At 41.2% G+C, this 27,890-nt stretch overlaps 1 protein-coding gene across 4 annotated transcripts in view; it reads right to left on the bottom strand.

Moving 5' to 3' along the window:
• The window catches only part of PICK1 (protein interacting with PRKCA 1), a 317,172-nt gene that overhangs the window by 20,087 nt on the left and 269,195 nt on the right, over window positions 1-27,890 (bottom strand). For 3 of the 4 annotated variants that reach the window (XM_073586677.1, XM_073586675.1, XM_073586676.1), the window contains exon 10: window positions 19,274-19,366. The exons of the other annotated variant lie outside the window; for it this stretch is intronic. In XM_073586677.1, the coding sequence (XP_073442778.1) occupies window positions 19,274-19,366 (93 nt within the window). The remainder of the gene's footprint in view (window positions 1-19,273; window positions 19,367-27,890) is intronic. 4 annotated transcript variants of the gene reach the window in all.

The following is a 27,890-nucleotide window of genomic DNA, read 5'->3' as shown; positions in this document are numbered from 1 at the left end:
GGCCCAGGTACTTCCGGGCAAGTTCTATCTACCATCTAGAGCTTTGTCAGACCAGAAAAAAAAACATCCATGCCTCTGGGCTTGTGGCTGTTTTCTAGTGTGGCAGACGTCGCCAGAGAGGCGATTTTTTCCGGAAAGGGGGGGGGGATTAATGTAATGTTAGGCTCTGGGATTTTCTCGCTGCGCGGGATAGATCGTAGGTCTTGTCGGGTGCTGTGGTCTACCATTCAGTCCCAGCCACTGGGATTGCTGCTCAGCATGGTCATCGGTCCCAGCATCTTGCTCAGGCTCATGCCACACGTTTGGTTAATGCTGGCTCTCCACTCAAGTCTATGGTAACCACTATATTGCACGTGCGACATTGCATTCTGGAGTCTAAGTCTGGAGATCACTGTACTGAGCATGTGTGTGGAAGGATACTCTACCGCTCTGCTTGGTCGTATTTGTGCCTAGCTTTTCTTAGGCAGGTTTTTGCTTTCTGCTTGACCCAACACGTGTCTTGGCCACGTGTGCGGTTAGCACGGGTTAGTTTCAGGCACAGTCAACCCACGTGCTTATTCCCTATGGTTTTAACTGGGTATTGCACACTCATTTTTCTGTATTGCTTGGTGGTTAGCCGAGTTAGGTGCTTATATCAGTGCCACTCGGTAGTTAGCTGCGTAAGGTGCTTATATTTTCTGTGCCACTCGGTGGTTAGCTGAGTTGGTACTTATTGCCCTTGTACCCCTCGGTGGTTAGCTGAGCTGGTACTCATTAATTACCACTGCACCCCTCGGTGGTTATCTGAACTGGTACTCCTCTTCCTGTGCATTCCTGAGTAGTATCTGGGGTTCGTTTTCTGCGTTCCATTCACAGTGTGGAGTTAACTCTGTGTTTAAAGCCCCCGTTACACATAGCGATATCGCTAGCAATATCACTGTAACGTCACCGATTTTGTGACGTAGCAGCGATATTGCCAGCGATATCGCTATGTCTGATACTTACCTCTGGACTGGCTCCCGCGCTGGTTATCGCTGATCGCGCGAGAACGGCCTAGACCGCTTCTCGTCGTCGGCTTCCTGCTGTGGAGACGAGCGACGCGTGGACGTGGGCGGGAGGATGTCAGGATCGCCTCTTCTGACAGGTAAGTAGCGACCCCCGACCCCTGCGATGTCAATGGTGAGATTTGCCTGTTTGGCAGCTCACTAGCGACCACTTAGCGATGCACCAGCGATCCTGACCGCGTCATATCGCTGGTCGGGATCGCTGGTGCATCGCTAAGTGTGACAGTACCTTTACTAACCTGCACATTAACCCTGTTTTCTCACGTGACTTGTTCAACTCCTCTTTCTGGTGAGTGAAGCCTATGATACAGATCAAGAGAAGAGCCGGCCGCCTGTCACTGCACTCATTTTCCACGGGACTCACATAGCATAGCGATATCGCTAGCAATATCGCTGTAACGTCACCAATTTTGTGACGTAGCAGCGATATTGCTAGCGATATCGCTATGTCTGATACTTACCTCCGACCGGCTCCCCCGCTGATTATCGCTGATTGCGCGATAACGTCCTGGACCGTTTCTCGTTGTCAGCTTCCTGTGGCGCCGACGAGCAACGCGTGGACGCGGGCGGAGGACGTCTTTATCGCCTCGTCTGACAGGTAAGTAGCGACCCCCGATCCCTGCTATGTCGCTGGTGAGATCTGCCTGTGTGGCAGCTCACTAGCAACCACTTAGTGATGCACCAGCGATCCATATCGTTGTCGGGATCGCTGGTGCATCGCTAAGTGTAACGGTACCCTAAAGGTACTGTCACACTTAGCGATGTACCAGCGATCCCGACCAGCGATATGACGCGGTCAGGATCGCTGGTACATCGCTAAGTGGTCGCTAGTGAGCTGCCACACAGGCAGATCTCACTAGCGACATCGCTGGGGTCGGGGGTCGCTACTTACCTGTCAGATGAGGCGATCCTGCGTCCTCCTGCCCGACTCCACGTGTCGCTCGTCGTCACAGCAGGAAGCCCAGCAGGAAGCTGACGACGAGAAACAGTCCTGAACGTTCTCGCGCGATCAGCGATAACCAGCGGGGGGAGCGGGTCGTAGGTAAGTATCAGACACAGCGATATTGCTAGCAATATCGCTATAACATCACAAGTTATAGCAATATTGCTAGCAATATCGCTTAGTGTGACAGGCCCTTTAGAAGGAACGCTCGCTAGTAGTTTTTTTTATCCGCCATTGTTCACACTATCAGCAGTTATACATCTCTGCACTGTGGACCACGGGTTGCGATTGCACTTTATAGTTTAATTTAATGCAATCTGCCAACCCTAATAATTATTCTAATTTCCTGAGATAATGACTAACAAAAAACACCTGCAATGGCTTCCTAAGTATTTAAAAAGGTCCCTTAGTTTGTTTCAGTAGGTTTCACAATCATGGGGAAGACTGATGACTTGACCGATGTCCAGAAGGCAATCATTGACACCCTCCACAAAGAGGGTAAGCCATAAAAGGGCAATGCTAAAGAAGCTGGCTGTTCACAGAATGCTGTATCCAAGCATATTAATGGAAAGTTGAGTGGAACGAAAAAGTGTAGTGAAAAAAGGTGCACAAGCAACCGGGATAACCGCAGCCTTGAAAGGATTGTTAAGAAAAGGCCATTCAAAAATTTGGGGGAGATTCACAAGGAGTGGACTGCTGCTGGAGTCACTGCTTCAAGAGCCACCACACACAGATATATCCAGAACATGGGCTACAAGTATTGCATTCCTTGTGTCAAGCCACTCATGACCAATAGACAACACCAGAAGCGTCTTACCTGGGCCAAGGAGAAAGAGAACTGGACTGTTGCTCAGTGGTCCAATGTGTTTTTTTCAGATTAATATAAATTTTGCATTTCATTTGGAAATCAAGGTCTCAGAGTCTGGAGGAAGAGGGGAGAAAAACACAATCCAAGCTGCTTGAAGTCTAGTGTGAAGTTTCCACATTCAGTGATGGTTTGGGGAGCCATGTCATCTGCTGGTGTAGGTCCACTGTGTTTTATCAAGACCAAAGTCAGCGCAGCTGTCTACGGTCTACCAGGAAATTTTAGAGCACTTCATGCCTCCATCTGCCGGCAAAATTTTTGGAGATGGAAATTTCATTCTTCAGCAGCACTTTGCACCTGTCCACACTGCCAAAAGTACCAATACCTAGTTTAAAAACAACAGTATCACTGTGCTTGATTGGCCAGTAAACTCGCCTGACCTTAACCCCATAGAGAGTCTATGGGGTATTGAAAAGAGGAACGTGAGACACACCAGACCCCAACGATGTAGACGAGCTGGTCTACTATCAAAGCAACCTGGGATTCCATAACACCTCAGCAGTGCCACAGGCTGATCGCCTCCATGTCATGCCGCACTGATACAGTAATTGATGCAAAAAGAGCCCCGATCAAGTATTGAGTGCATTTACTGAACATACATTTCAGTAGGCCAACATTTCGGATTTTAAAGTCATTTTTCAAGCTGGTGTTATAACGTATTCTAATTTACTGAGATAATGACTTTTGGGTTTTCATTGGCTGTAAGCCATAATCATCAACATTAACAGAAATAAACACTTGAAATAGATCACTCTGTTTGTAATGACTCTATATAATATATAAGGGTATTCACTTTTTGTATTGAAGAACTGAAATAAATGAACTTTTTGATGATATTCTAATTTAGTGAGAAGCACCTGTATATATGAAATTAAAGATAACAATGGGACAGTTCTATTTGACCTCACCAAAATTGCTAAGATTCTTCATGCTTATTTATCCAAATTATACTCTCTTCATGATACTCTCCCTTCAAACCCAGAAGAAAGGAAAATAATCCTTTAAGACTTCCTTGAGGAAAGCAAACTTCCTACCCTTCCCACAGAGGCCATAGTTTCCTGGAATAAAGAAATCACTCAAGAGGAAATAGATGATGGACTCAATACTTCTTAGCGGTAAATCTCCTAGCCCAGACATACTGACTTATCTATACTACAAAACATTGAAAGCACACTTATTTCCCTATGGGCTCCCCAATATGGTACATTCATATATCTCTTTCGTTCCCAAACCAGGGAAAGACCCTTGAGATTGTGCCAATTACAGTCCCACAGCCCTACTTAATGGCGATTTTAAAATCTTCACTGAAATACTAGCTCTTCGTTTGTCAGCTTGGCTTCCTCACCTTGTCCATAAAGATCTGGTAGTGTTTATACCTTATAGGCATAGAGGTGATAATACAAGAAAGGGAATACACATTATAGAGGTAGTAAATAAGACGGAGAGCTCAACACTACTCCTTAGTTTAGACACAGAAAACGCCTTTGGTGGTCTAGGATGGTCATGCATGTTTGAAACCTTAAACCAGTTTGGACTCCTGGGGCCATTCGCTACAGCTCTAAGGAGTCTAAACTCCCAACCTTCAACATCAGTTAAACTTCCACAAGCATTATCTTAATCCTTTACAAATCACAATGGTACTAGCTAGGTGTGCCCTCTATCCCCCCTACTTTTAGTTTTATGCATAGAACCGTTAGCTGCAGCTGGTCCAAACTTTCATGGAGTGATGGTGAGGGATAGGGAATTTAAACTATCCTTATTTGGGGATGATGTTTTTACTGACACTATCACAATTACATATTACATGCTCTCTTGGGACATTTTGGTCAACTCTCAGAATATGAAGTTAATAACAGCAAACAGAAGCCTTTCCTTTTAATATCCCGAATAGCTCACTAGGTCCGATAAAAGAAAACTATAACTACGCATACAGATGGAAAGATAACTCTAACATACTTGGGGATATGGTTGACATCCAGCTACAAAATAATATATCAATAGAATTATATCCATTTATTTATTGAACTTAAATGGTTATTAGCTACATGGAGTGGTCTCCTGTTATCACAGGAAAAATTTCAGGGGTCAACATGACCATACTCCTGAAGCTTCTTTACTTTTTTGAAACGCTTCCTGTAATTGATCCTTACAGGGAGTTATGTAATGTTCAATCCTATATCGTTCAAATTATTTGGGCCCACAAAAGGCATAGGATTAAAAATCAAAATTCTACTTGCGAGCAAATTAAGAGGTGGACTGGGGAACCCTGATGATGTTAAATACTATTGGGCAGCTCACTTACATCATATCCCAGCATGGTTTTATAAGACATCATGTTCTAAGTGGATGGAAGTTGAGAAGCATTGGTTAGCTCCAATACACCCCAACTGTTACCTTTGGGGCACCTCTTCCAATAAACTATATTCACATACGGTAGATCGAATAACTTTTATTAAAGCGATTTGGGACTTACACTCTAAAAAATTCCACTTATTTCTGAACACTTTCTTCTTACCTCTTTTTCTATTCAACCCTGAGTTACACGATAATTTGAATAATAGCCAGACTAAACCATGGTTTGATAAACAATATTTTTGCTTTGCAGATATAGTGAATACTCCTCATTCTAGGATTTTATTACCTTTTACTTTATACACTAGCATGGGGGTGGATTAATCATACTTTGGGGTTATGTTGCAGCCAATGGCACGAGGGAACATTTCAGGAGTAGAGTGAAGAATGTATTCAATGTAATTTCAACAAATTCTTGATGCAAACATAACACCATCTGTAAAAAAGCTGAAGTTGAAAAGAGGAATGCTTCTACAAATGGATAATGATCCTAAACACATGTCAAAATCCACAATAGACTACTTTAAAAGGCGCAAGCTGAAAGTTTTACAATGGCCTTCACAGTCCCCTGATCTGAACATCATTGAAAATCTTGTGGCTAGACCTCAAAATAGCAGTGCGTGCAAGACGACCCAGGAATCTCACAGAACTGGAAGAATTTTCCAAGGAAGAATAGATGAAAATCCCTGAAACAAGAATTGAAAGACCTAGCTGGAAACAAAGTGCATTTACAAGCTGTGATACTTTCATAAGGGGGTGCTACTAGGTACTAATCATGCAGATTATATTATATACTGTATATACAGGGGTTGGACAAAATAATGGAAACACCTAACGTTTTGGCGTCATAAGCTAACATGTTATAAGCATGCAAACCGTGACATATGGTAATGTTTTGTAGTTGATTATTTGTGTTATGTGATATGTGTATGTAAATTAACTGTTTGTTTTGCAGAATTGTAAGAACATTGATGAGAACCTGATACCAATGGCAGACCTCTCGGATTTTCAAAGAGGCCAAATTGTTGGTGCTCATATGGCAGACTGTTGTGAGTTCATTTTCCCCTTCACCATCGATGTCTGATGAACTCCCTCTTCGGGTGAAGGAAGGTAGTGAGGCTGATTACCAAACACCTGATCTGGTAGACGATGACTGGGTAACAGGAAATTCTGACTGGATATAAGGTAGCCGACGCCCTTCTGAGTCGCTGGTGATTTCTCTGCTGGATTCTTGGAGACCAGTCTGATTCCTGCTTCCCAAAGATAAGTTTTTGCTCTGCTATTTGAACTTATTAGTTTTGTTTTGCTGAGTTCAGCCATCCCCGGTCGGGGGTGTGCTGAGTTCCATTTTTGTTTGTCTCTGATCAGTTTGTCTCTTTGCTCTTTCTTCAGAATTTACCTGAGTGCTGATATAGTCTTTTTGAAGTCCTATCGACTTCAGGGCCTGTTTTTCCTATCAGACGTTTGGGACATTTTTTGGTAGAATTTTTTTACGGATTGCAGACAGCAGCTTTTCTATCCTGTCCTTTTTAGTTAGCTTGGGCCCCATCGTTTGCTCAACCTATCTTTCTATCTGTGTTAGTGTTTTCATCTTGCTTCACTGTCATTATATGTTAGGGGCTGCCTATTGCTTTGGGGTCTGCTCTGGGGCAGTTTAGATTTCCCCTTTCTTTCTTTAGGCCTATTTAGTTCTCCGGCTGTGATCGAGGGGTCTAGGGCATCGTAGCAACCCCCCCACGGCTACTGTTAGTTGTTGTGGATAGGATCAGGGGTCTGCAATCCGATAGCTACCAACCTCTCCGGTTTTCTGGACTTAGCTTGTATTTTTGTTTTTTCCTCCTTCGGTGACTCATTCATAACAGCAGGCGCTAGTGTAACAGAAAGTGCCCGAGTGCTTGGCGTGTCAAGAGGTACTTTCTCCAAAGTAATGACTGCATTTGAAAGAGAAGGAAAAACGTCCGCAGCAAAGCACAGGTCTGGTCGAAAGTCGAAGTTGACTGAGAGACCGTCGGACTCTAAAGCGAATTGTGAGAGAGGATCGCAAGACCACGGCTCCGAAAATCACTGCTGAGCTCAATGAACACCTACAGAACCCAGTTTCCATGAAAACTGTTCGTCGGGAGCTGCACAAATCTGGATTCCACGGAAGAGCTGCAATTAGAAAACCGCTGCTCTCAATGACAAATGTTTCCAAATATTAGAGTGGTGTAGAAACCTCCAGAATTGGTCCCTCGAGCAGTGGAAACGTGATGTTCTCAGACGAATCACTGTTTACCCTATTTCCGACCTACGGCAGAGTGTACGTTTGGAGACAGCCAAAAGAAGCATTCCATCCAGACTGCCTTCTCCCAACCGTAAAACACGGTGGAGGTTCTGTGATGATCTGGGGTGCTATTTCGTGGCGATCCGCCGGGCCAATGATATCCCCTCATGGAAGAATTAACAGCCGAGATTATTTAGGCATTTTGGGTGACCAAGTGCATCCTATGGTTCAAGCACTGTTCCCGAAGGGGAACGCCATCTTTCAGGATGATAATGCACCAATTCATACAGCTAGAATCGTTAAAGCATGGCACGAGGAACATTCTAGTGAAGTTGAGCATCTGGCCCCCACAATCCCCAGACCTCTACATTATTGAGCATTTATGGTCGATTTTAGAGATTCAAGTTAGACGTCGATTTCCGCCGCCATCGTCACTCAAAGAACTGAAGGGTGTTTTAACTGAAGAATGGGCTACAATTCCTTAGGAAACAATTCACACCTTGTATGAATCAATACCTCGGAGAATTGAGGCTGTAATCACCGCAAAAGCTGGTCCTACAACATATTAAACCAACTTTTGCTGATGTTTCCAGGTGTTTCCATTATTTTGTCCAACCCCCAGTATTTATATATATATATATATATATATGTAATATACAGTGTATATATATACACATACAGTATCTATATATATATATATACACACACATATATATATATATAGTAGGGATTGTACTCGCTCAGGTACAACAGGAGACAATCAGGAGGCACGTTCCTTTTAAAGTCCATAGGATTTATTGCGGCATAACCCATAAAGCAGCACAAATCAAAAGAAATAGCTTTTAGCTCAGGCAAAAGAAAGCACAAATGTCCATTACTTCAGGCTCAGTCCTGGAGCCCCAGCACACACAGGAGGCTTATCCCTCCCTACATACAGCCCTCTGTTTCAGGAGTAGTCTACATTATAAAGGTATAGCCACACCCACGAACCCAGCAGCTGACTAGTCATGTGACTGTGACCTCACCACAGGTGCTTGCAAAACATTAGAAATATAATGATATCCATTAGGGCTTATGTGTACTAAAGAAACACTCTGAGCTTACATTACAGAGACAAGCCATCTGTGAGACACATACCTCCCATCGACTATACGACCCTTAGCCACGCCACAATATGTATATATATTTTTTCTTTTTTGGTCTAAAATACAAAGGAAGTGTGTCATCTTTAACTTTAGGTCTTTTAGAGATCGTTTCATCTTCAACTTGCTTAACTGTTCACAATAACAGTAACTTTGACCAGAAGTGACCAATCTTTTACATGCCACTGTACTTGTTGTATATATAGGAAGGAGAGAAGTCCAGCTTTCAGGATCGCGCTGTTCCAGTCCAAAGTTCACAAGGAGTTAATCCAAGGACCAAGCAGTGATTATAACTTTCTTTTTATTCCATAAACTCTACGCGTTTCGTGTACACACTGTACACTTCCTCAGGAGCAAAGTTACACTGGCATCACATTCCATTCTCCTTATATACTAACTCCCCCAGGAAGTGAGGTAGGTGCTCATTGCACTTAAAAAAAATTCACACATAACTATCAACATAATGTAAAATCACAAAAATCATTAAAATTCATCTATAAAACACACTTCTATAAAAACACACATATGTAAAACTTCACACTAGAAAAAATGTAAAACATTATAATAAAATTATGATTATACTCAATAAAAATCTAAAATTCTTGGTACATCATATCAATTAGCAGAACAACATTCACAAATCTCTTATATAACCGCACTTATATTTTCCTTTCAGTATTAACCCTTCATTCAACATATTATACTTTTACTTTCCTTATATTTCAGGCAGATGATCATATATTAAATAATGTATGTACTCCTATGCGGATTCGATCCTGCACAGCAGACCCATGCTCTGCACTCAAGAAACTTTTCTGTTCTCTCAGCCAAAGGCTCCACATCTCCAGAGCTGTCAGTTCCTTTTCAAGGCACCAGCCAACTATTCCAATCATAGTAAAATGCCGCCGATTGTATCTCTTTATATGTTAGCGATATGATCATTCCCTTGCTGTAATGTTATAGCATGGACATCACACAATTATCAGATGCCAATACTACTCTAATCCTTAGCAGACAAATATGCAGAGCACCAAAATTATTTAAAGATGTCAGATTTTTCATTTAAACCGTATGGTTGCAGAGTCTGCAACCTATGAATCCAGTAAATTTCCTTTCTCATCAGAATGACACTCCTGTTCACAGTGTCTTCTGAAACATAATCAATTGGGGCCACTTTAATACATGGGTTCTTCCCATGTTTTATAGTGCAATGTTTTGATACTCCATGGAACATAAAACCTTCAATTATATTGTGTCTGTGCGAATTCATGCGGTTATGCAGTTCTTGTGTGGTTTTACCCACATACTGTAAACCACATTCGCATTCTATCAGATATATCTCAAAACTACTTTTACAATTCAGGGAAAACTTTATATCAAACACCTTATTATTCTGAATTGATCTGAATGTGGTCATATTATGCATAATCATGCCACAACACAGACACCGAGCGGTATTACATTTAAAAACTCCTGGTTTTTTGCACTGTTCATCCCTAATTTTTTCTTTTTTCAGGCGACTGGGGGCCAGTATATTTCTAAGAGTAGAGGATCTTTTAAAGGTTAGTCCTGGTTTATTCGGTAGCATACTCCCCAACACTGGATCATTAAGAAGAACAGACCAATGATCCTGTAAAATATTCCTAATTTTTTTATTTTGTTTAGTAAAATTAGTTAAAAAGTTTAAGGAGAAACTATCATTCTCTTTTTCTTTTTTCTTAGGATTTACTAGGTCCATCTGTTCCAAACCTGCGCACTCATTATATGCTTTTTCTAGCAGTTTTTTTGGGTAGTTTTTCTCAATAAACCTATTTTTCAATTCCTTGGCTTGTGATACAAAATCTGACTCTAAACTACAATTTTTCTTAATCCTTTTATACTGGTTCTTCGGGACATTGATTAACCATTTATAATAATGGCCACTATTAAAATCTAACAGACTATTTGCATCACACTTCTTAAAAAAAAGTTTTAGTAAAACTCTTCCCTTCTGAATGGAAAATGGTCAGATCCAAATAATCTATACTCTCCATATTATATACCCATGAAAAGGTGAGACCCCAATCATTCCTCTGAATGCTCTCCAGAAATTGTTCTATGTTATTACATTTATTATCAAAGACTATCATTAGGTCATCTATGTACCGTTTAAAAAATATAATATGCTCTGAAAAAAATGGAATTTTCTATAATAAATGAATTAAAAAATGGCCATAAATAGGTTAGCGAAAGTTGGCGCTACTTTCGAACCCATTGCGGTTCCGACTTGTTGGTGATATAGTTTTCCCTGAAAGTCAAAAAAATTATTGTGTAGTATAAATTTGAATAGAGGGATGCAACATCTATAGTCAGAAACATGTATGAATCTTTCCACACTATATCCTTCATCAAATGAATCAGCTGAGCAGAATCCCTAAGGATTTTGAGAATATAAATCCTGCAGATTATAAAAATGAAAGAAATATGACTAAAGCAGAAAGGGAGGCTGTTAAAAGTCTGAAAGAGAACACAGAGGTGGTTATTAGACCAGCTGATAAGGGGGGGGGAGTTGTAATCCAAGATAGGAAGGAATATTTGAAAGAGGCATATAGAATATTAAATGATGAGAATACATATAAAGTGGTCACAATGGATATTTATAAGAGTGCGGTAACTGAATATAATAAATTAATTGCAACTGGAAAAAAGGAGGGGATTTTAAATAAAAATGAATCTGATTTTCTGACTATGAAAAATCCCCCTAGGGCTTTTTTCTATCATCTTCCTAAGATTCATAAGGATCAAAACAACCCCCCAGGGAGGCCCATCATTTCTGGCATAGGTTCTCTCACGTCAGGATTGGCAGCGTATGTAGATAATATAATGTATTTCCATGTGATGTCTGTGAAAAGTTTTCTTAGGGATTCTGCTCAGCTGATTCATTTGATGAAGGATATAGTGTGGAAAGATTCATACATGTTTCTGACTATAGATGTTGCATCCCTCTATTCAAATATTAGACATGATCTAGGATTGTATTGTTTTGGGATATATGTGAAAGAAGATGCCCGTTTACCATTGAATCAGAAAGCCTTTTTAATGGATAGCATGAAGTTTATACTACACAATAATTTTTTTGACTTTCAGGGAAAACTATATCACCAACAAGTCGGAACCGCAATGGGTTCGAAAGTAGCGCCAACTTTCGCTAACCTATTTATGGCCATTTTTTAATTCATTTATATAGAAAATTCCATTTTTTCAGAGCATATTATATTTTTTAAACGGTACATAGATGACCTAATGATAGTCTTTGATAATAAATGTAATAACATAGAACAATTTCTGGAGAGCATTCAGAGGAATGATTGGGGTCTCACCTTTTCATGGGTATATAATATGGAGAGTATAGATTATTTGGATCTGACCATTTTCCATTCAGAAGGGAAGATTTTTACTAAAATTTTTTTTAAGAAGTGTGATGCAAATAGTCTGTTAGATTTTAATAGTGGCCATTATTATAAATGGTTAATCAATGTCCCGAAGAACCAGTATAAAAGGATTAAGAAAAATTGTAGTTTAGAGTCAGATTTTGTATCACAAGCCAAGGAATTAAAAAATATGTTTATTGAGAAAAACTACCCAAAAAAACTGCTAGAAAAAGCATATAATGAGTGCGCAGGTTTGGAACAGATGGACCTAGTAAATCCTAAGAAAAAAGAAAAAGAGAATGATAGTTTCTCCTTAAACTTTTTAACTAATTTTACTAAACAAAATAAAAAAATTAGGAATATTTTACAGGATCATTGGTCTGTTCTTCTTAATGATCCAGTGTTGGGGAGTATGCTACCGAATAAACCAGGACTAATCTTTAAAAGATCCTCTACTCTTAGAAATATACTGGCCCCCAGTCGCCTGCAAAAAGAAAAAATTAGGGATGAACAGTGCAAAAAACCAGGAGTCTTTAAATGTAATACCGCTCGGTGTCTGTGTTGTGGCATGATTATGCATAATATGACCACATTCAGATCAATTCAGAATAATGTGTTTGATATAAAGTTTTCCCTGAATTGTAAAAGTAGTTTTGTGATATATCTGATAGAATGCGAATGTGGTTTACAGTATGTGGGTAAAACCACACAAGAACTGCATAACCGCATGAATTCGCACAGACACAATATAATTGAAGGTTTTATGTTCCATGGAGTATCAAAACATTGCACTATAAAACATGGGAAGAACCCATGTATTAAAGTGGCCCCAATTGATTATGTTTCAGAAGACACTGTGAACAGGAGTGTCATTCTGATGAGAAAGGAAATTTACTGGATTCATAGGTTGCAGACTCTGCAACCATACGGTTTAAATGAAATATCTGACATCTTTAAATAATTTTGGTGCTCTGCATATTTGTCTGCTAAGGATTAGAGTAGTATTGGCATCTGATAATTGTGTGATGTCCATGCTATAACATTACAGCAAGGGAATGATCATATCGCTAACATATAAAGAGATACAATCGGTGGCATTTTACTATGATTTGAATAGTTGGCTGGTGCCTTGAAAAGGAACTGACAGCTCTGGAGATGTGGAGCCTTTGCCTGAGAGAACAGAAAAGTACATACATTAATTAATATATGATCATCTGCCTGAAATATAAGGAAAGTAAAAGGATAATATGTTGAATGAAGGGTTAATACTGAAAGGAAAATATAAGTGCGGTTATATAAGAGATTTGTGAATGTTTTTCTGCTAATTGATATGATGTACCAAGAATTTTAGATTTTTATTGAGTATAATCATAATTTTATTATAATGTTTTACATTTTTTCTAGTGTGAAGTTTTACATATGTGTGTTTTTATAGAAGTGTGTTTTATAGATGAATTTTAGTGATTTTTGTGATTTTACATTATGTTGATAGTTATGTGTGAATTTTTTTTAAGTGCAATGAGCACCTACCTCACTTCCTGGGGGAGTTAGTATATAAGGAGAATGGAATGTGATGCCAGTGTAACTTTGCTCCTGAGGAAGTGTACAGTGTGTACACGAAACGCGTAGAGTTTATGGAATAAAAAGAAAGTTATAATCACTGCTTGGTCCTTGGATTAACTCCTTGTGAACTTTGGACTGGAACAGCGCGATCCTGAAAGCTGGACTTCTCTCCTTCCTATATATGCAATTCTAGTGACCGGCTGATTGCTGCAGTTCATCGGATCCTACCCATTTGTGCTTATGGTTGTTGTGTTCCACACAACTGAACCAGGTGAGTGGATCCATATCTGTGAAACGTTTATATCATTGGATAAGACCCTATTGTGCGCTTCTGTCTCCCCCTTTTTTTACTGTACTTGTTGTAGAATTCGATGCTTGTTTTGTTTTTTTTTTCTTGGGTTTTGTCTGTGAAGTGGCCACCGTGTGAACATGCTCTTACACTTTCACATATACCAAAGTTAGCTCAAAAAGGGATACCAGGTATCCAAAGCACACCACTCACAAAAGGAGTATAAAGCAAGTAATAAATTTTATTCAAATTACAATACATATAATGAATATATTCAAAGTCATAAAATGACAAAAATACATATAAAGAGGAAAGGAATTTAACCCAAGTAAAGTGCACAAAAAAGTGATAGAGGGAATAAATGCAGGCTATGGGATCATACAGCAAATAAGTAAGCCCCAACACATCAATGGAATAAGTCCATAATAGTCATTGTAAGGTGCTAGTGCAGACAAGAGAGGCATTAATAAATATAGGAGCAGCGTCACATACCCATAACACAGGTCTGCAAAAAATAATTTTTCAAAAGCTGTTTTGGTTATTCCACGTAATCTTTATGTTTTTGAGTTCGCTGAATCAAAAAATGACCTCCGTTTTGTCATAGGACATCATGTTTTTTGACAGTTTAAGTAACTGTGTTAAATAAGACAATACCTCAAAATAAATGAAAATACTCATAAAATTAATTTTTTATTACAAATGTTTCATGAAAATCATTTTTTTTTAACTGCAATGAGCTCACTAACACACACTAAAATCGAATCTCCTTCTCTGTGAGGCATCTCTTGGTACATTTACGCTTGTGAGTAGCATCTTTAATGTCTCTCTGAAGCGTCCAACAGTAGTCTGCCATCATTGTAATGCTCCATCCTCCCTGGTATCTTCTTTCCATCTTTTTAATGTCCTGGTGGAATCGTTAACCTTGCTCTTCACTCACAGCTCCCAATTTTTTAGGTAAGTTGTCAAGGTGGGAATGGAGGAAATGCACTTTCAAACTCATGAGGCAACCTAAAGCTTGAAATGCTTTCAGCATTCGTCTGACGATTTTTTTGCAGTCAGGGTCTTTGTTATTGCCTAAAAATTTCTCTACGACCTCTTTAAATTCAATCCACCCTTCTTTTTGAGGATGCGTCATGGTATCGATAAACTCTTGATCAGCTATATACCTTCTAATGTCTGGTCCGACGAACACACCTTCCTTCAATTTTGCCTCCGAGAGGCCTGGAAACTTGGTGACCAAGTATTTGAAGCATTCTCCATCTTTTGGAAGTGATTTTACGAATTGCTTCATCAATCCCAATTTGATGTGGAGAGGTGGCAGAAGAACTTGATGGGGAGGAACCAAAGTTTCTCGGAGGACATTTTTTTCACCAACTGTGAGCACCCTCGGCTGCCAATTCTTCTTGGTCCAGTGATTTTGTAGGTCTCGACTGTCCCATAGACACAGAAAACAAGGGTATTTGGTATACCCAGCTTGTTGCCCGAGCAGCATGCACAAGACTTTCAAATCCCCGCACACTTGCCAACCGTGGTCTTCATATTTAAGTTTACGAAGAACCAATTCCAAGCTCTCGTAGGTTTCCTTGAGGTGTACGGAATGACCTACAGGGATGGAAGCATAAAAACCGCCGTTGTGACGTAAAACTGCTTTGAGGCTTCTTTTTGAAGAATCTATAAACAGACGCCATTGCGCTGAATCATATTGGATTTTGAATTGACCCATCAAACCTTCGACATCGATGCAATAAATCAACTTATCTTCCTGGGCAAAGTAAGGAACGAACTCGTCTTCACGATGTCTGAACCATGAAAAGACACTCCTGGCAACAATAAATTCTTGCTTTTGAGCCTTGATCCGAGTAACTCAGCGGCATCTTTGGGAAGATTCAAGTCTCTTATCAAATCATTCATCTCCTCCTGGGAAAACAATTTTGGTCTTGTATCATCTTCAAAGTCAGAACTTGATTCATCATCTGGTTCAGGTATGACTTCACCTTCATCGGAGCTAGTTATCTCTTCCAAGGTAGCAGGGGCCTTGGGTACTAGTATATCTGTGCCATGGGGGATGGGACGAATTGCTGAGTGAATATTGGGGTATGAAATGCTTCCATTTTGAATTATACCCTTTCACATCGCATGAACAAAAGTAACAATCGTCACTATGGTTCTTTTGCTCTCACCATACCATAGGAATCCCATAACGGAAAGCTTTTTTCTTACCCTTGAACCAATTTCGGAGGTCCTCAACACACCGTTTGCACACTTTATGAGGCACCCAAGCTTTGTCTTGATCTCCAAGCTTTAGTCCGAAATATGCGAAGTATACTTTTTTCACAAAATGTCTGTAATATTCAGCTGTTGCTTCAACACTGTATATTCACCACAAATGTAACAGAAACTGTCAGGCGAATTAATACACTTCTGCTGAGCCATAATGCTAATTTTGGGAAACATGGTTGAATATGACGAGCTAACACGAACTGAGATTAAAAAGTGTGAACAGGCGAGAACCAAGATAAAACAATTGAAACAAGCCCGGCCATGTCAGAGCCTACTCGTTCAGCTTGCAAAATGTTGATGCTGGTTTCATTAGCTCACTCTGCAAGTTCTTTTCTTTGAAAGTTATATTTTTTTGGTATTGTATATCTTCAACGCATTGATGTGAATTAATTAATAGTAATTTTGACTTTCAAAACCCTAAGATCAAAAAAAACAAAAATTGAGAAAAATTTACTAAATTTGAAGATAATTTTGCATTTTGTGTGCAAATCCTGACGTCCAGGATTTTTTTCAATATTTTTTTCGTTTTCAGCACACCAAAATACATGGAAATTAGATGAAAATAATCAAACAGCTTTTTAGTCGCAGACCTGTGAATCAGCCTTTCCACGGTATCACAAACATCCTAGCCTCGTTTTTTTTTTTTTTTCCTTGGGTTTTGTCTGTGAAGTGGCCACCGTGTGAACATTCTCTTACACTTTCACGTATACCAGCTTATAGACTAGGTCAGGTTTTTGGGTATTCTGTACAAACACAGGGTGTGGACCTTTCTTAGCTAAATATTCCATCTGCATAGCTTCACATGTGTGGAAGTCTTATTTGGGGCTCTATCCTGCTTGGCCCTCATTCACACTGACATCATATGACACATGGTAAGGTTTTAATACCAGACAGGTATGGACCATCACGTGACTTACTGGGATGGCTTTTATGCATTGCTTTCTTTTTTTTTTTTTTTTTAAATCAAAATAGCGTTAACTGGGTACCCTGTGTTATTTACACGTACTATATACTGATTTACTTATTGAAGGTTCTATGCTCTTTTTTTTCTTGGATTTTTTAAAATGCATTTATTTTTATAAATTAAAAAAAAAAAAAATCATCACCTTAACAGTGGTAAAATACAGTCAGTCAATCAAAACTACAACTCTTTCTGCAAGAAACACTTATTGTCAGCACTCAGATGTCGGATGACCTGAGACCAGGAGTTCCTCCCTGTCCCTAACGCTAAGGGGTGCCGTAGCTTGCCATGTTCCCAGTGTTACTTCTGAAGGTGAAGATACTGGGGCCACTTACCTTATCTTCCAAATCTGCCCTCCATATGTTTCCTTCCCCCCACACAAGGAAGAGGGGAGCAGCTGTGCACCGCAGTACACCAACCAGATGAACAAGTCAACGGAAAAATACCAGGCATACAAATATTCCCTTACGTATAACAGAGGAATGCATTGGGGAGTGGAGGATAGGGAAAAACCAAAGTAGGAGAAGTAAAGGGAATTATCACACTTACTAACCCAAGCAACAGTCATTGATAAACCGATCATACGGCTTCTCATATAATCACTAAATCTTATCCTCCCAGGCATGCAACATAAGTTATCGCTGACGATGTGTGTCAGTCAGGACCCAGATTATATATGGGTTAGGAGTAGCTAAACGTGCTCAGCTGAGAGCCCAGGCTCCCAGAGCTCTCAACATGACGGACTAACCACTGTACTGCCAAAACAAATTTACACTGTTTGAAAAGAAGGTGAAGTGATTCTTTTCAGTGCAGGAGTAATCAGACGCTGCGGTCTTCTGACTCCTGTCTGTCGTGGTAACTCCGTCACACTTATTTCGGTATATTGACGGAAAAGAAAAATATGATTCTTGAAAGAAGGGAAGGTAAAAATGAAAGTGCCAAAACAAAAAAAAAGCTGCAGCCTGAAGGGGTTATATATAACACTAGCTGAAGAGCCCGGCGCTGCCCGGGCATAGTAACTAACTGTGGTAAGTTATAGAAAATTATAATTATCCTCCATCCCACAGTCCCGTGCCCATATACCCATCATACATATCCACGATCGCATAGGCCCGTGCCCATATACCCATCATACATATCATCCATCCCATAGTCGAGTGCCCATATACCCATCACACATCCTCCATCCCATAGTCCCATGCCCATATACCCATCATACATATTCTCCATCCCATAGTCCCATGCCCATATACCGATCATACATATTCTCCATCCCATAGTCCCATGCCCATATACCAATCACACATCCTTCATCTCATTGTCCCATGCCCATATACCCATCATACATATCCTCCATCCCATAGTCCCGTGCCCATATACCCATCATACATATCCGCTATCTCATAGTCCCGTGCTTATATGCCGTCATACATATCCTCCATCCTATAGTCCAGTGTCCATATACCCATCACACATCCTCCATCCCATAGTCCTGTGCCCATATACCCGTCATACATATCCTCCATCCCATAGTCCGGTGCCCATATACTCATCACACATCCTCCATCTCATAGTCAACCATTATGACATCATAATGAGCGGCGGCAGGGCTTGCAACCTATGATGACATCAGCGTCGCCATGGCAACCATTGTGACATCATAATGAGGGGTGGGGCTTGATACGCAAACAGTTTCCCCAGTATGCAAATAGGGGCATTATGACATCATAATGAGGGGTGGGGCTTGACACGTACACACTTTTTCCCCCAGTATGTAGATGGGGGCAAAATTGTTTGGTGAATTGGAACGTGCAGGGTTAAAATTTCGCCTCACAACATAGCTTAAGACGCTCTCGGGGTCCAGACGTGTGACTGTGCCAAATTTTGTGGCTGTAGCTGCGACGGTGCGGATGCCTATCCCGGACATACAAACATACACACACACACACACACACACACACATACATACACACTTTGAGCTTTATATATTAGATTTACGATACACTTCATTTTTTTATACAGTGGATTTGTGATCACTTGTGTAGGCTGGAATACCCCTTTAAGGGGTTAATAAGAATCTGCTAAGATTAAATTTCCTCTTTTTTCTTTTTCTTAAACCACATAACCAATCCAAAGAGAATTGAAAGCAATGGTCTACTTACCAAATATTCAAACTTAACATCAAGATATTTTTTGATAGTTAATTTTGTGTCAGGAATGGCTTTATTGAGGTATGTATTTAAATCATTCAGCATCTGTTGAAAAATAGTTTATATCAGTTACCGTACACAATTATTTTTTTCTATTAACATTAAATGCACAAAAAATATTGGGAAATGAAAGTGGTTTTCTGGGATCACAATTTTGGTGGCATATGAAGAACTCAGTAAAGCTGCTACAAGTGTAGGTAATGCAGGTAAATGAGGCAATGTAAAAAATGACATTCACGAACATCTGATTGGCGGAGTCAGACCACCAGTGATCTGATACTGGAAGCTTACCGAAAGAACAAACTGGGAAATATTGGAATCCCTTATAGTTTCATTCATTGATTGCATATCATTAAAATGTAATTGGACCTTTACATGATTTTCTAAGAGAGCGAACTATTTCAGTTGTTTAGGCAGATAACTATGGTAGGAAAACTTCCTCATAGAGAAACTTGCTGGTAGGTAAGACGAAATTTAATCTGCTCCATAAAGGGGTTGTCTGGTCTGTAACGATAAGTCTGCAATCACTTTGTGTGACTGCAGATGCATGAAGGCCCCTAGCGCACACTGTGCACTGCGAGGATTCGCTGATTTCAGAGCCGGAAGTGACGGTGGAGTATTGAGTTATACATACTTCTGGGCAAAATCGGCCTTCAAAACAGCTAGGTCTAGGTACTCGCACACAATTTGTGAAGGAACTCAGCAGGGAGGTTGTTCCAAACATCTTGGAGAACTAACCACAGATCTTCTGTGGACATAGGCTTGCGCAAATCCGTCTGTCTTTTCATGTAATCCCAGAGAAATTTGAAGATGCTAATATCAGGGCTCTGTAGGGACACCAGCAGTTAAAGTAACCCGTCGGTGCTGTGCAATCGTATCAAAGTGGGCTGTCATAGACTGAAAGCGGAATTTAAATAGTTAACAGCTGTAGCAGGATCTCATCTCTGGGAGTGGTTGATAGAGACAGATGGTAACTGTGTGATATCAGCCAGATGTGGAGGGATTTACCTCTTTCGTTCCCCCTTCAAACATGGCAGCACAGAGCAGGACATACAGTTATGCTTATATTCGTGAAGTGCTTAATGACATTGCTTGTATTTCTGGAGTCTATATCACAAACAAAAAAAGAAACACATTTGGTATTGCCACATTAAGAAAGACACAAACTTTAAAACGGTCACAGTGAACTCTGTAAAAAATAAATAAAGTGGCAAAAAAACTGCTTTTTCATCATACCGCCCCCCCCATATGATGAATGGATTTAAAAAATAAAAAAAATCCTGAATTGCTGGTTTTTGCTCGTTCCGCCTCCTAATAACTGAAACAGAAAACCATCAAACGTCATGTGCCCAAAAATGGTACCAATAAAAACATCAACTTGCCCCGCAAAAAAAAAAAGCTTTCAAAATATGCTGATGCTAACACTTTAATTTGCAAAAAAAAAAAAAGCGTCTTCGCGTATGGCAGCAGCCAACCATGAAAAACTATATAAATCTGGTATCGCTGTAATTACACCGACCCCAAGAATAAAGTTGCCTAATCCATAATACCGCACGAGGAATGGCGTAAAAAATAAAAGCAATTCTTCACTCTGCCTCACAAACATCGTGGTTAGGCTCAGCTGACATTTACCCTGCACTCTACACGGAGCGCTTACACAGGGGTTTACATGTAAATCTCTGAAGTCCGCGATTCAGACAGAACCCCCGGCGGAAAATTCCCTATAATCAGGCAGTCAGCGCCACTGTGGACACCGTCTGACCTGTGATCTGCAGAGTCTGCCTTTTTACATGTGCATAAAGCGTGGTCGGACACAGTTTTGTGCAATTCTGAAAAGGACAACGCTGAACAGAGGGCCAGAGAGTACGGAATAACTCTGCTGCCCCATTATAGTGAATCTCGAGGGTTTCATCTCAATCACATAATACAGAGATTTAGATGAAAACCACAAAAGTAAGTGCTCAGCCTAGAGCGCAGGATAAATGTGATCCAAAATGTTCCCAATAAAAGCTTCAACTCAATCCACAAAAAAAAGCAAGTCCCCACTCAGGTCAGTCAAATGCCAATGGAAATATAGGGGTTTCCACATTACCAGTACTGCAAAGGTGCTATGGCTCTAAAACTCCTAAAGAAATACAGCAAATTCTGCACTCCCAAATCCCAACGCCCCCTCCCTTCTGAGCCCCAAGGTGTCTAAACCACATTTAGCATCTACATGTTTAGCATTTCTGTAGCGATGAAAGCCCACTTAATTAACAGGGGCATGGCTTCAGAAGCATGAGCTGGGCATAACGTACTGAGGACTACAATGTGCGGGCACTACACTGGCAGATTTACATTCACTCAGCAACATCCACTACTGCTTGTTTCTGAAAAACATCCATGGAGTCAAAATCGCCACTAGAGCTCTAGATAAATTTCTACAGGGGTGAAATTTCCAAAATGGGGTCACTTCAGAGGGGATTCTGTTATTTTGGCACTTAGGGACTCTGTATATGGGCTCTGCAAACTATTCTACGATACTTTGCTTTCCAAGAGTCAAATAGCACTCTGTCCCTCCTGAGTCTCGCCGTGTGGCTAAGTAGTACTGTACAGAAACATATGGGTTATTGCCAAGTTCAGCAGAAATTGTGTGACAAATTTTGGTGCATTTTTACCCATTTAGCTGTGTGAAAATGTAAAATCTGGGGTTAAAACAAAATTTTGGTGGTAAAAAAAAATATTTTTTCTTCACTACCCAATGGTATAAATTTCTATGACTCATCTGTGGTGTCAATAAAATCACTGCACCCTTAGATGAATTAACTGAGAGGTGTAGTGTGTAAAATGGGCTAAATTATAGGGGTTTCTACTGTTCTGGCACCTCAGGGGCATTTCCAAAGGGTCATGGCAACCCCAAAACCATAACAGTAAAATCTGCACTATAATATGAAGCTCTTTCCCTTCTGAGCTTTCTGCTATGCCTGAAAAGTAATTCCTGATTATATGTTGGGTATTGGCACACTCAGGAGACATTGCACAACAAACTGTGAGGTTTATTTTTTTCCTATTAGCCCTTATAAATATTGTCCCCTGTCTACTCAAGCCAATTTTGTGTTCCAAAAGTCAAATGGTGCCACTTCCCTTCTGAGCTCTGTCGTGCGCTAGAACAGCAGTTTTCCATCACATATGGGTTATTGGTGTACTGAGGAGAAATTGCACAACAAATTTTCTCATCACCCTTGTGAAAATGCAAAATTTGGGGCTAAATAGTAAAATTTTCATTATTTCCTTCCACATTGCTTTTTATTCCTGTGAAGCACCTGAAGAGTAAATAAACTCCTTGAATGTGTTATTTTTTTTAGCAATGAGGGGTGTTATTTTTAAAATGGTGTCACTCTAGGGTATTTTCTGTCATATAGGCCCCTCAAACATGATGTGGTTCAAAATTAGTTTTGTAAATTTTGTTGAAAAACCGAGAAATTGCTGATTAACTTTTAACTCTTCCTATCTCCTAACAAAAAATATTATGTTTAAAAAATGATGCTGATGTAAATATCAGACACGTAGGAAATTTTAGATTTATCACACAAAATAGTTACCGTATATACACACACGAGTATAAGCCGACCCGAGTATAAGCCGAGGCCCCTAATTTTGCCACGGAAAACTGGGTAAGCTTATTGACTCGAGTATAAGCCGGGTATGCATTGTCCCCTCATCCCTGTCCTGCTCTGTGTGGCTCTCCCCCCTCCCTGTTTGCATGGCTAGGCTCCCCGGTCCGATCCTTCTATGTATGGCTCAGCTCCCTGTCCTCCCCGTCCTCTTCCAAGCTCCTCAGTCCACCCCAGTCCTCGGTGCTCCCCATCCTGCTCTGTGCTCCCCCCGTCCTGCTCCGTGCTCCCCCCCGTCCATACTCACCCTACTGTGCAATCGCTGAACGTCCCTGCATCCTCCGTTGTCCCAGGGTTGGCAGCTTTTTCCTGTGTTGAGCGGTCACATGGTACCGCTCATTAAGGTCATGAATATGGACGTCACGCCTATGGGAGTGGAGTTGCGTCCATATTCATTACCTTAATGAGCGGTACCATGTGACCGCTCAACACAGGAAGAAGCTGTCAGCCCTGGGACAAAGGAGGATGCAGGGGACAATTAGCGATTGCACAGGAGGGTGAGTATGATGTCCCAGCCACCAGCTCCTGTCGCCGCTCCCCCTCCCACGCTGGTTTCTGCACAATGACTCGTGTATAAGCAGAGGGGGCATTTTCAGCACAAAAAAATTCGGCGTATATACGGTAATATCTGGTTTAAGGGCAACGCAAAAATATTGGCCTAAATTTACCACTAATATGAAGTCGCGAAATAGAATCTCAGAATCACTGGGATATGTTGTAGTGTTCCAGAGTTATTATATCAACGTGACACTTGTCAGAATTTTAAAGTGTGTCCTGGTCAGGAAGGTGAAAACAGACTCGGGGGTGAAGGGGTTTTCCCATGAACTCAGTACATTTTAATCAACAGATCTTGAAATAAAAATAATAAGTTACACAATTGGATGTGTTTGTCCATGATGAGATAATCTTATAAATGTGCCCCTTATGTGTGCTGTGTAATGGCCATATCTGACCGTGCAGGAACATGGTCTGATCATATCACAGCTCCTAGGCAGGGGGGGGGAAGCAAAAGAATATACAGGCATGACAGCATGGGATCGCAGCTGATTATTTTTGGAAGGTATACAATTTCCTTAACTGCTTTTAACCCCTTTACCCCAAGGGTGGTTTGCACGTTAATGACAGGGCCAATTTTTACAATTGTGACCACTGTCCCTTTATGAGGTAATAACTCTGGAACGCTTCCATGGATCCCGGTGATTCTGACAATGCTTTCTCGTGACATATTGTACTTCCATGATAGGGGTCGAATTTATTTGATATGACTTGCGTTTTTGGAAAAAAATGGAAATTTGGTGAAAATTTTGAAAATTTCCCAATTTTTCAACTGAATTTTCATGCCCTTAAATCACAGATATTTCACACAAAATACTTAATAAGTAACATTTCCCACATGTCTACTCTACATCAGCACAATTTTGGAACTACATTTTTGTTTTGTCTGGGAGGTATAAGGGTTAAAAGTTGACCAGCAATTTCTCATTTTTACAACAAAATTTACAAAACCATTTTTTTAGGGGCCACCTCACATTTGAAGCCACTTTGAGGGGTCTATATGATAGAAAATACCCAAACGTGAAACCATTCTAAAAACTGCACCCCTCAAGGTGCTTAAAAACACATTCAAGAAGTTTATTAACCCTTCAGGTGCATCACAGGAATTTTTTGAATGTTTTTTTTTAAAAAATGAACATTTAACTTTTTTCACAAAAAAATGTACTTCAGATCCAATTTGTTTTATTTTACCAAGGGTAACAGGAGAAATTGGACCCCAAAGTTGAGTAGGCTGATACCCTATATGTGGGGGTAAACCACTGTTTGGGTGCATGGCACAGCTCGGAAGGGAAGGAGCGCCATTTGAATTTTCATTGCAAAATTGTCTGGAATTGAGATCGGACACCATGTCGCGTTTGTACAGCCCCTGATGTGCCTAAACAGTAGAAACCCCCCCCATAAGTGATACCATTTTGGAAAACAGACCCCCTAAGGAACTTATCTTGCTGTGTGGTGAGTACTTTGAACTCCCAAGTGCTTCACAGAAGTTTATAATGTAACATAGTAACATAATTTTGAAGGCTGAAGGAAGACCTTATGTCCATCTAGTTCAGCCCATTTTTAGTGCAGCTGTTCTGCAGAGCAGTAAAAATAAAAAATAATTAAAAAAAATATATATATATATTTTCGCCCCCAATTTTTTTTTCTCCCAAGGGTAAAAGGAGAAAATGGACCCCAAAAGTTTTTGTGCAATTTGTCCTGAGTATGCTGATACCCTATACGTAGGGGTGAACCACTGTTTGGGTGCATGGCAGCGCTCGGAAGGGAAGGAGCGCTGTTTGACTTTTCAATGCAAAATTGGCTGGATTTCAGCCCCAACTCCAACCCTAAACCCAACCCTAATGAGAAAATGGAAATAAATACATTTTTTTATTTTATTATTTTTCCCTAACTAAGGGGGTGATAAAGGTGGGTTTGATTTACTATTTATAGCATGTTTTTATGTTTGGCAGCTGTCACAAGCTAAAAGATGCTTTTTACTGCAAAAAAAAAAAATGTTTTGCATCACATTTTGAGAGTTATCAGTTTTCCATATTTTGGCTCACAGAGTCATACGAGGTCTTGTTTTCTGCGGGACGAGTTGAAGTTTTTATTAGTACCATTTTCAGGCACATGACAATTTATGATCGCTTATTCCGATTTTTGGGAAGCAGAATGAACAAAAGACAGCAATTCATGAATTTCTTTTAAGGGGGGGGGCGTTTATACCAGTCCACGTGTGGCAAAATTGGTAAGGCAGTTTTATTCTTCGGGTCAGTACGATTACAGCGATACCTCATTTATGTCTTTTTTATGTTTTGGAACTTTTATACAATAAAAATTATTTTATATAAAAAAATATTTTTGCATCGCTTTATTCTGAGAGCTATAACGTTTATTTTTCCAGTGATGGAGCTATATGGCGGCAAGATGACGTTTTCAGCAGTATCATGTGTCACGCCGATCCGACATACTCACCCGGCCTCCGCTCCCACGCCGTCTCTGCATACTCACCCGGCCTCTGCTCCCACGCTGCAGCCCCTTGTCGCCCGACGGCCACCTCTGACAGGCTCCCTTCTGCTTCTTGTGCTCCGGCTGTGCCCTGACCCGGAAGCACCTTCAGACCAATGGCAGACCAGACGGGGCCATGTCAGGCCGCTTCCCCGTGAGGGAGGCGCCTGATCGTTGTGTTATCTTGCACACTGGGCCTCACTTCTCCGTCCTGCTCCAGTGTTCCTGTTCCCTCCTGCTCCGTTCCTGTTCCATCCTACTCCAGTCCTGCCTCCGGTGTTCCTGCTCCATCCCGCTATCCACACTCCTACAGTCCTACTCCAGTCCTGTTCCATCCTACTCCAGTCCTGCCTCCGGTGTTCCTGCTCCATCCAGCTATTCACACTCCTACAGTCCTGCTCCAGTCCTGTTCCTGTTCCATCCTACTCCAGTCCTGCCTCCGGTGTTCCTGCTCCATCCAGTTATCCACACTCCTACTCCAGTCTTGTCTCCTGTGTTCCGCTCCAGCCATCTCTCCACCTTACAGTCTACTCTTGAGTCCCGCACTCCTACTCCAGTCCATCCTGAGCCGCCCCTCTCGGTACTGGCTACCGTGGTATTTGAACCCCTGGGCCTGCTCCTAACAGTCCCTGTATAGGGGTCGTTTCCACCTGGCAGCTCACCCGGGGCCCCTCTGTGCCACGGTCCAGAGGGTCCACTCCTGGAGATTCCGGCTCCCGACCACCCACGCTAACAGTACGATCAGGCCATGGACTCCGTCGGTACTACTGCTGCTAGCCAGAAAGAGTTGCTCTTCCTGCGGCAGAATCAGGGACGCATTATGTCGGTCATGAAGTCTATGGATACTCGTTTGTCGGCCCTGCAGGTGGCCCTGCCAAGGTGTAGCAGGAAGGCTCCTTGCCTCTCACCCGGTAGACCTACAGGATGTAGCGGGAAGGCTCTCTGCCTCTCACCCGTTAGATCAGCTGGCTAGAATAGGATCAGGCCTGCATCCTTCCAGCCCAGCTCCATGGATTGTTGTGGGAAGGCTATTTCAACTTTAGACAGCTCACCTTTATTCTGAAATGCCTTGCTAAGTGTGGCCTGTAAGACAGAGGTCCAGGCACACTGGGAGGGCATTTCAGAATAAAGGTGAGCTGTCTAAAGTTGAAATAGCCTTCCCACAACAATCCATGGAGCTGGGCTGGAAGGATGCAGGCCTGATCCTATTCTAGCCAGCTGATCTAACGGGTGAGAGGCAGAGAGCCTTCCCGCTACATCCTGTAGGTCTACCGGGTGAGAGGCAAGGAGCCTTCCCGCTACACCTTGACAGGCTCTCTCTGACTTGCTAAGTGTGGCCTGTAAGACAGAGGTCCAGGCACACTGGGAGGGCATTTCAGAATAAAGGTGAGCTGTCGGTAGAAAAAGGTTGAAGCCATGGGCAACTTTTTCTGTATACGGTCGGTGCCCCCAATGGGATCCGAGACAGCTATGCAGATTGTGAAAGACAGAGAAGGAAAGGAAGCAGTAAAAGATGTGAGACCAATATTTAAAAAGGCGAAAATGCCAGAGTGTGGATGTTTGGATGTACAAAAATGGCACAGTTTCAGAGAGGAGAATAAGGGGTGGATAAAAGACAAAAAGAAAGAGCAACAAGTGAATAAATGGTGCTGTGTGGCAGAAGAAATACAACAGTATGGATGTAAAGAGACTACAGTAGGAAGTAGGGTGTATTATGACTGTTTCGATACACAAAGATCTATGACTGCTAGCGCCCCACCTCTGCATCATCAGAGACTGAGACAACACAGTTGGACTTGTAAACACTGTGGTCAGCCAAACTTAGGCTGGAGAAACACTTGTATGACCTGTACTGCAACCCGACCTAAGCA

Source organism: Dendrobates tinctorius, unplaced genomic scaffold, assembly GCF_039654945.1.
Source record: "Dendrobates tinctorius isolate UK_male_01 unplaced genomic scaffold, ASM3965494v1 ptg000094l, whole genome shotgun sequence".
Taxonomy (NCBI): Eukaryota; Metazoa; Chordata; class Amphibia; order Anura; family Dendrobatidae; genus Dendrobates; species Dendrobates tinctorius.
The sequence above is the reverse complement of the archived record's forward strand: the minus strand, read 5'-3'. Positions and strand labels throughout refer to the sequence as shown.